General features: G+C 39.8%; 1 protein-coding gene across 1 annotated transcript; it reads right to left on the bottom strand.

Moving 5' to 3' along the window:
- Positions 1-774: 774 nt before the first annotated feature.
- On the bottom strand, positions 775-8,814 carry LOC133645422 (uncharacterized). The gene is made up of 3 exons (XM_062040257.1): positions 8,548-8,814; positions 3,125-5,006; positions 775-2,066 (listed from the first exon to the last, which is right to left on the bottom strand). The coding sequence occupies exons 1-3, from the start codon at positions 8,583-8,585 to the stop codon at positions 1,509-1,511; spliced, it is 2,478 nt and encodes an 825-aa protein (XP_061896241.1). The 5' UTR covers positions 8,586-8,814; the 3' UTR covers positions 775-1,508.
- Between the last annotated feature and the right edge of the window lie 1,681 nt (positions 8,815-10,495).

The raw sequence follows: 10,495 nt of genomic DNA, 5'->3' as shown, positions 1-10,495 counted from the left end.
GCCCCTCCCACCTCCAAAGACATGCACCTGGGGATAGGCCCCTCCCCCCTCCAAAGACATGCACCTGGGGATAGGCCCCTCCCCCCTCCAAAGACATGCACCTGGGGATAGGCCCCTCCCCCCTCCAAAGACATGCACCTGGGGATAGGTTGATTGGCAACACTAAATGGTCCCTAGTGTGTGAATGTTGGCCCTGTGATGAGGTGGCGATTTCCGCCCAAATGCAGCTGAGATAGGCTCCAGCACCCACCGCGATCCCGAACGGGACAAGTGGTAGAAAATGGATGGATGGATGACACTGAGGTGTACACCTGCTAAATTAGCAGGGGAAATATTTAGCATGCTAATGTTAGCATGTTAAAATGTCAACTAACATGTGCCAAGTACCAAAATATGTTTGATATGTATACCTACAAAATGTGCCTTTTTTTTTTTTAAAGCTAGCATACGAATGCGGGCATGCTAACAGATATAATTTGTCAAGTAACAAAATATTGTACACTCCGGTGTATACCTGCACAATTACAAAAAGATGCTGCTCTTAGAATGCTAACAACTGTGCCGAGGGCTGTTTACCGTTGACTTGGACTCATTTTCTAGTCCAGTTAAAAAACGACTACTAAACAAACGGCTCACAACTGCAAACCCACTGTCATCGTTCACTTAAGTCGTTCAAAAGACTCAATTTGTTTACGAACGTCACATCGCTATTCAAAACCCCCGTTTTTACCCCATCATGAAACAACTATTTACCGCAACAACTTTGTCAGTTACCTGTTTTTATTGTATAAAATAATGTTAATATAAAAGTGCTTCAACAATTTTATTAGAGAGGTAAGCGTATCTTTGACATACATGCCTGTACAGTACTGAATTAAACAAACGTGTCATTTGCTAACAGTTGGTTTGATAAGTAGATAGTACTTTATTGATTCCTTCAGTAACATCCTATCCTGAAATAACGGGCCAAGGCAAAGAAATCAAGCCAACGTGTCGACATAGAGACTTGAAAGAACTAATACAAGGCGTGCAAAGAAATGTTAGTGTTGTCATCAGGAGGAGTCCTGGCTGGTAACATTACAGACCAGTGGCGTTAGACCTGAGGCTGCCGAGACAGTAACAGGGACATTATTCACTATTTTTACACTCGTCTAAACGTAGCGTTATGAGAACAACACTTGAGAACGATACAATCAAGGTTTTAGAAATATCCCTTTTTTAAAAATACTTACACAATTCTATGAAAGTTACAATATAGTGCAGACGAGAATTAAAGTTCCTATTTCAGCAGCATAGGAAAATATACCAGCAAAAATAGGGATGGAATTGCAAAAAGGGATTTCCTTACTTGAGTGTAAATGTTGACAGGGATGGTCAGTGTAGGACATCTGTTGTGTAACATTTCCAAATAACACAAACTGGTGCATTGCAGTCTAACTTCAAATAGTACAACAAAATGTGCTGCTTTTAGAACTTCAAGTGTTTCTGATTCAGGTCGGTTCTTACATTCACTTGTTTGATTTGAACTTTTGCTGACGTCCACCACTTTTACACTCTTTCCTTACTTTGAGCACTCTTGGCCTGGCCGGGACGTCCACCCTCAGACCGCCGGAGACACAACATGGACACTTTGTGCGCTTCCTGGCCCTTCCCATTCTGCTTGTGTCCATAGGAACACTGTTGAGGTGCTGGACAGCCGAGTCCTGGGAGTTGGTGGCGTGTGATTCAGCCATGTCGGGGAGATCGTCATCTATCGGCTCCACGTAACCAACCACTGAATCCGGGTCCAGATCACACAAAGCATGTGCATCCGGACTTAGAGTAATTGTAACTCCTGGCAAATGATCTTTGTCTGAGAGTTTCCTTTTTTTAATGTCAGAGTCCTGCCAACAAAGTTCCTTCCGTTTCAACAAGGATCTCTTCTCTTCAGACTCCTCAGATGATACAGTGTTCATCTTCTGCAGGCAAATGTTCACCTCAGATGTAATCCCAAACATTTTCCTGTAAAGGTGGTCACTTTTGTGGTTTCTGGAAGATCTGCACACTGGTTCTGCATTTGTCGAGATCTGGAAAAAAGCTCAACTTTAATTGAGCAAGTCTGACACAATATGGAAAACACAAGTCGACAGTCTCCCTAAAGTTCCTTATGTAACTTATTCCAATTTGATCAATATGTTATTTGACCAATTTTAGGAATTTACTGAACAAAAAAATAAACGCAACATTTTTGTTTTTGCTCCCATTTTTCATGAGTTGAACTCAAAGATCTAGAAACTTTTACTATATACACTATACTATATCCCACTTCTCTGTGAGCGCTTTGAGTATCTAATAATAGAAAAGTGCGATATAAAATCTAATCCATTATTATTATTATTAATAAAATACCTATTCCTCTCAAATACTGCTCATAAATCTGTTAGCGAGCATTTCTTCTTTGCCAAGATAATCCATCCCACCTCACAGGTGTGACATATTAGAATGCTGATTAAACAGCATGATCATTGCACAGGTGTGCCCACAATAAAAGGCCCCTCTGAAATGGGCAGTTTTATCACACAGCACAATGCCACAAGTTTCGAGGGAGCGTGCAGTCGGCATGCTGACTGCAGGAGTGTCCACCAGAGCTGTTGCCAGTGAATTGAATGTTCATTTCTCTACTATAAGCCGTCTCCAAAGGCGTCTCAGAGAATTTGGCAGTACATCCATCCGGCCTCACAACCGAAGACCACGTGTAACCACACCAACCCAGGACCTCCAAATCCAGCAGGTGCACCTTCATGATCTGAGACCAGCTACCCGGACAGCTGCTGGAACAAGTGGTTTGGATAACCAAAGAATTTCTGCACAAACTGTGAGAAGCCGTCTCAGGGAAGCTCATCTGCTACTATTTGAGAAATCTGACTAATTTAGTGCTTGGAAACATAGTCAAAGGTAATAATGTTTTTTGTGTCCTTGGTTTGGTCACTTTCGGTTTCGGACCACAATTTTATTGTGGTGCATTTCTACCCAAAATGTTAGATCATCCCAATGGGGAGCTAGTAATAATATAAAAATGGAAATTAGGGGGACAAACTTTGACCTGAACCAGGGGGAAAACCCACTTGGAAGACAGTTTCCTTACCTTGATTTCATCCGTGGATCCTCTGTTGTTGTGATCTGAAATACTGGAATCTGACAAACTCTTCATTTCTAAGGCCAGCTCCACGTTGTCCATCTGTTGCTTCGTCCTGTATTGACTGCTTATGACATCAATTTTATGAGTTTCTGTGCTGGCCAACATGCTCTGGTCAGGTTGTAGTCTTCTTTCAGTAGGGATTCCGTTTGTGTGTTTGCGTGTTAGTTGATTAAGGACAGAACTGGAACCATTGAGGTTTGCCTTGTTGTGTTCAGTCACACTGTTCAGGCTCTTTATGCTTGTCTGGTCGGTTTCATTCTCAAGTGTTTCAGCTACCGGGCACAGTGTTGGCACAGACTTCGGGTTTGGTGGAATATAGGACACAAATATCACATTATCTTCATCCAAAGGAACAGCTAATGGTGTTGTCTGACACAAATCCTCTGGATTATTGTCATTGCAAAGGTCAATCACTTCATTTGGCTCCTTTGAAATAATGAGTGAACTCTGGGGTGATGCTACTGGGAATTCTTTGCAACGGCAAACTTTTTCAGCTGCAGCGGTCGAAAAGGTTTCCTGGCTCCCTGTTGGAAGTGAAACGTTGCACTTTGTGGATGCAAAAAACACAGTGCCGTCATATATGACCAAGGCTTTATGACAATCAGCTTCACTTCGAGAGTTTCTTGTCAAGCCCGATGGATGAACAGGCTTCATTATTTCCACTACCCCATCGTTCTTGGGGCCCAGTTCCATTGTTTGGAAAGTCTTGGAACTAAGACTTTGCACTACCCCAACATTCTTGCTGCCTTGTTGCATTATTTGGAAAGTCTTGGAACTAAAACTTTCCACTATCCCCAAATTCTTGCTGCCCTGTTCCATTGTTGGAAAAGTCTTGGAACTAAGACTTTCCACTATCCCAACATTCTTGCTGCCCTGTTCCATTGTTGGAAAAGTTTTGGAACTAAGACTTGGCACTATCCCAACATTCTTGCTGCCCTGTTCCGTTGTTGGAAAAGTTTTGGAACTAAGACTTGGCACTATCCCAACATTCTTGCTGCCCTGTTCCGTTGTTGGAAAAGTTTTGGAACTAAGACTTGGCACTATCCCAACATTCTTGCTGCCCTGTTCCGTTGTTGGAAAAGTTTTGGAACTAAGACTTGGCACTATCCCAACATTCTTGCTGCCCTGTTCCGTTGTTTGAAATGAATTGGAACTAACTGTCAAAGAATGTGAAAGTTCAGTAGATGACTCATTGGAGTTAACTTCTTCGATCACCCACTTCATTGGGCTGTTGGACCTATGGGATACCTTTGGAATTAATTTCAAATGTGCATTGGATATGCCCAGTGACAGTGACGTCTGAGGCGATGCAGACCAAATACTCTCAGCTTCGGAATGGTTTGAAACAGCATTGCTTTCATAGACGGATGTCTTGGACGATCCATTGGTCCTACAGGTCGGGTCTGAAGTCGATAAGGTGTTCGTTAATGGAGTGAAAATCTGTCTCCTTCTGCAAGAGGGAGGTTGAGATGCTGGAACTTCTTGCACATGGCTTCTGCGGTGCGGTTCAACAATCCTTAACGGGTGGTGATTTAACGACACGCCAAGCGCCAGCCTTTGGTCTGCTATACCAAGTTGATTGGGCAAGGAATTCCCAAAGGAAGCCGGACTGCTGACTGTGTGTTGGGTGGCTAAAGAAGCCATGAGTGCCTTTCTTCCATTGAGAACAGGTGCAGGTCCAACGGTTACTGGTATAAACTTGCATGTTTGAGGCTTGTTTTTTTGAGTTTGGACAATATTTCCATTAACCATTTGAACAGGGATCAGCGACATGACGTTCTTGCCATCAGCTCCTATGGCAGGCATGGCCTGGTAGAAGATACCTGTCCTGCAGAGAGAGAAAATAAAATTAACAGACATATTACTCCAATATATTTCTATGTTTAGTCTTATTGCTTTTGCTTCACTAATCTTTATAAAACACAATTAATAATTAATTGATGTCATAGTAGGTTTTCACTTTATCATATTCATTTTTTAAATCCTTGTTACCTGTGCCAGTAAAATATGTAGTCGTATGTAGGTTTGTCTGTCTGTTAGCAAAAAGTCATGGGCAGATTTTCATGAAACTTTCAGGAATTGGAATGAGGAACAACCGATTAGATTTGTACAATGTTACCTTAAGTTTACTCTTCTGTGTGTGTGTATGCTAGCGGCCTAGCAGAGACAGAAAGTCGAGTCTTTCATTCCGCTTTAGATAGCTCAAAAGTTTATGGGCAGTGTTTCATTTAAATTTCAGGAAATGGGATAAGAGACACGTCCTCACATTTTTGGGCTGATCTGGATCATTTCTACTTTGTTACCTCACGTTTACGTTACGAACCTCAACTGTGTATGCTAGCGCCTCCGCCTCCACCCTTAGAGACAAAAACAGTCAGTGGATGACAGACCAGAGGCTTCTTTCAATGCGCTACACATAGCTCAAAAAGGGCCGATTTTCATCTACTTTTCAGGGAATGTAATGAACGGCACTGTTAGTGTAAATATTTTTTTGTAAATGAAGTGGTAATCTTTAGTGTAAGTTAGCACATGCCTAAACGTATCTCAAGATGAATTTGCAGTGATAAGGTTGTATTTTTGCCTAATTTCTGTGAGAATTACAACATTAAGGAGTGAGACTATCCAGGACTGGCTGCAGTACGCTCAAACAACCCCATCTGTGAGCAGATAATACTGTATCTTTTCTTTCTCTTTCGGATTTATCAAGTTTTATTTGGTTGGTAGTGAGTTTTTTTACTCATGCTTTAAGTTTGGGATGCGGAAAAAACTATGTTTCATAATCTGATTAGTCGACTAACAGTAGGATGGTCGATGATTAGTCAACTTTCAAAACAGTCCCTATATGTTTAACATGTCTGGAACAAACTGTACCAAATATAATATGAATTAATCACATCACTCGATCATGCAGGAAAACATTTAGTTCAAATTCTGTACACCTTGTATCACCACTTGAAGTATATCAAAGTAGTTTAGATTGTGAAGGCAAATGTGCTAAAATAGAAGATCAGAACAATTTGTATGCAGGCTGTTTTGTCAGATTATCAGCATCATTGCTTCTCATATTTTATATATAATCTGAGTTGTTAAAGGTATCTGTCTTCATAAAGAATCATGTCAATATACATTTATTTTTCAACTATAACAGAGTCGAATGCAGTTGTGGTTATTTGTAGTTTGCAGTGGTGTAGAACTACAATGCATATATGGGTAATATTTTGCCTTTCTTTTGTAGTTAAATGGGGCTGTAACCCGGTTGTTAGGAATGTAACTTCACAATAATTGTAAAGACAACTCCAAAATATAAGAACCAGCTCAGTAGTATAGTATAATGCATACTCGATAAACAATATCAATATATATCACGATAGACAAGGAATCGATAGAAATAAAAAATTAAACGACCGATTATTTTTTTGAATCTTCGGAAGAAAGCGTAAATTGATAGACTTAGATTGCTCATGTCTAGTCCAAAACAGTTGTTTTTTCCCACTACGATAGGGCAAAATCATCCTTGCCCAGGCACACCCTCCTGGTTTTTGACGTGGACGAATGAGAACCTTCATAGACAAAAGCGCAAGTACTTGCACTAGAACCTTCATAGACAAAAGCGCAAGTACTTGCACTAGAACCTTCATAGACATAAGCGCAAGTACTTGCACTAGAACCTTCATAGACAAAAGCGTAAGTACTTGCACTAGAACCTTCATAGACAAAAGCACAAGGACTTGCACTAGAACCTTCATAGACAAAAGTGCAAGTACTTGCACTTTTTTATGGTGGGGCAACTTTAAACTTTAAAGGAGCATTACTGCCACCTACTCTATTGGAGTGTGAACCAAAGTTCCCTCCCTAAACCTGCAGACCATAGTTCTTTCAGCTTTCTCTATGTTTACATTTACACACTTTGTACTATTTTGTTACACTTTACTAAGCAGTTCCTACACATTCCTTATTTTTGCACCTTCAATTTAGGAAGTTATTGGTAAGTGCTATTTGGGAATGTTGTTGACATTTCCTTTCCTTTCTGCCTCGATAGCTGAGGGGATTCTAATCAGAAAAAGTTTGCATTTGAAATAAAAAATGTTTACATTCCATATATTTTTCGATAGATCATACAAATAATCAATATTTATCGATATCGACCGATATAAATCACTAATATCGCGATACGATTTTCTGCCATATCGCCCCGCCTTACGAACACCTCTTGAGAAATATCAATCAACACACATCCATCCATCCATTTTCTACCGCTTGTCCCTTTCGGGGTAGCGGGGGGTGCTGGAGCCTATCTCAGCTGCATGTGTACACCCTGGACAAGTCGCCCCCTCATGGCAAACGATCAAAAATAGAGCTCTGCTTTTATGTTGTCTTTCCAGTCACACTTGTATATCATTAAAGCAGAATTGGTACCTTTGAGCAGCATGATGTTCGCTACGAGATAAATACATGCTTCTTCTTCTCCAATGAGATCCTAACAAGATGAATACATGCTTCTTCTTCTCCAATGAGATCCTAACAAGATGAATACATGCTTCTTCTTCTCCAATGAGATCCTAACAAGATGAATACATGCTTCTTCTTCTCCAATGAGATCCTAACAAGATGAATACATGCTTCTTCTTCTCCAATGAGATCCTAACAAGATGAATACATGCTTCTTCTTCTCCAATGAGATCCTAACAAGATGAATACATGCTTCTTCTTCTCCAATGAGATCCTAACAAGATGAATACATGCTTATTCATCTCCAATGAGATCCTAACAAGATGAATACATGCTTCTTCTTCTCCAATGAGATCCTAACAAGATAAATACATGCTTATTCTCCAATGAGATCCTAATGAGATGAATACATGCTTCTTCTTCTCCAATGAGATCCTAACGAGATGAATACATGCTTATTCTCCAATGAGATCCTAACAAGATGAACACATGCTTCTTCTTCTCCAATGAGATCCTAACGAGATGAATACATGCTTCTTCATCTCCAATGAGATCCTAACAAGATGAATACATGCTTCTTCTTCTCCAATGAGATCCTAACAAGATGAATACATGCTTCTTCTTCTCCAATGAGATCCTAACAAGATGAATACATGCTTCTTCTTCTCCAATGAGATCCTAACAAGATGAATACATGCTTATTCTTCAATGAGATCCTAACAAGATGAATACATGCTTCTTCTTCTCCAATGAGATCCTAACGAGATGAATACATGCTTCTTCTCCAATGAGATCCTAACGAGATGAATACATGCTTATTCTCCAATGAGATCCTAACGAGATGAATACATGCTTCTTCTTCTTCTCCAACACTTGCGGGAATTGATCAACAACTTGCGTCATTAAAGCAGAATTGGTACCTTTGAGCTGCATGATGTTCGCTACAAGATGAATACATGCTTCTTCTTCTTCTCCAACACTTGCGGGAATTGATCAACAACTTGCGGGAGACATACTAATGATCCATTCTTGCTAGTTTAGTTAGTGAGCCACTAAACACAACGTCCACCTTTATTCATCCATATTTGCCTCCAGCTTTTTGGATCTACACGGCCTTGTCATAATCACACGTTCAAATCAATTCAAGGCAAAACATTTCGGACGTTATTGTTCTTTCAAGCAGCCATTTTTTAACAACCGGAAGGAGGTAGGGTTTTCCCCCTTCTTCTTCGGATATTAAATAAGCTCCAGCAACCTTAAAGTAGTCATACTGCCCCATCTGGACACTTGATATTACTATACAGTCCCTTTAACGAATGAGTTTGATGGTTTATCACAAACCTTCATGAAAGAAGTCCTTTTTCAACTGCACCATGCTTTTTTGATTGATTGATTGATTGAGACTTTTATTAGTAGATTGTAGTGATGGGTTGATGAGGCGTCATGAAGGGTTTCGACACATTGCAAAACTGTATTGATACTGTGTCACTAAATACTGACATCTGCTGGACATTAAAAATCCCTACAGGGAACCTATGGACCGACTCAACTGACACTGATTTTATGAATTAGTACAATAATATAAACCAAGTCATTGTATTTCATTTAGGATTATTTCATATCTTTATTTAAATACAAATATATGTTAATCTTTTTTAGATACAGTCAATAAAAAATGTGAACATGTATCATAACATGGAAATCTAAGAGAACGTGTTGTGAATGAGGATGCTTGTGGACTGGGACTTTTTTAAATTTATTTTTTACACATTTTTATTTAAAAAAAAAACAGTTTTTCCAACGTATTCAATTTTAGACGATTTCTTTCATTGTTTGAGTAAAACTTTTATTAGTAGATTGCACAGTGAAGTACATATTCCGAATTCCGTACAATTGACCACTTAATGGTAACACCCGAATAAGTTTTTCAACTTGTTTAAGTCGTGGTCCTCTTAAATTGATTCATGATACAAATATATACTATCATCATAATACAGTCATATCACACAAGTTAATCATCAGAGTATATACATTTAATTATTTACATTATTTACAATCCGGGGTGTGGGATATACAGGAGGGGGGTGGGGTGGGGGGGGGGGTGTTAGGTTTGGTTGTTATCAACACTTCAGTCGTCTCTTCTTAGTTATTATTTCTCCGGCTGTAGAAAAGAGCCGCTCACAGGGCACAGAGTGCGACACAGTTCGCGACCAAAACAGCTCATGATCGGTCACGTGACTTTCTAAAAGTGGTACGCGCACCGACACAGGGTATTGCTCTATGAGGTCGATGCATGCGCCGATGCATCGGTGTTGCCGGACCCATCACTACATTCTAAAACTGTATTGATACTGTGTCGATACTGTGTCACTAAATACTGCCATCTGCTGGACATTAAAAATCCCTACAGGCAACATATGGACCGACTCAACTGATACTGATTTTATGACCTAGTATATACAATAATATAAACCAAGTCATTGTATTTCATTTAGGATTATTTCATAACTTCATTTAAATAAAAATATATTTTTTATCTTTTTTAGATACAGTCAATAAAAAATGTGAACATGATGGACATCTAAGAGAACGTGTTGTGAATGAGGATGCTTGTGGACTGGGAAATTATTATTATTATTTTTTACACATTTTTATTTAAAAAAAAAACAGTTTTTTCAACGTATTCAATTTTAGACGATTTCTCTTCTTAGTTATTATTTCTCCGGCTGTAGAAAAGAGCCGCTCACAGGGCACAGAGGAGGCGTCAGTGCGACACAGTTCGCCTATCGGTCACATGACCAAAACAGCTCATGATCGGTCACGTGACTTCCTAAAAGCGGTACGCGCACCGACACAGGGTTTTGCTCT

Source organism: Entelurus aequoreus, unplaced genomic scaffold, assembly GCF_033978785.1.
Source record: "Entelurus aequoreus isolate RoL-2023_Sb unplaced genomic scaffold, RoL_Eaeq_v1.1 HiC_scaffold_53, whole genome shotgun sequence".
Classification (NCBI taxonomy): domain Eukaryota; kingdom Metazoa; phylum Chordata; class Actinopteri; order Syngnathiformes; family Syngnathidae; genus Entelurus; species Entelurus aequoreus.
The sequence above is the reverse complement of the archived record's forward strand: the minus strand, read 5'-3'. Positions and strand labels throughout refer to the sequence as shown.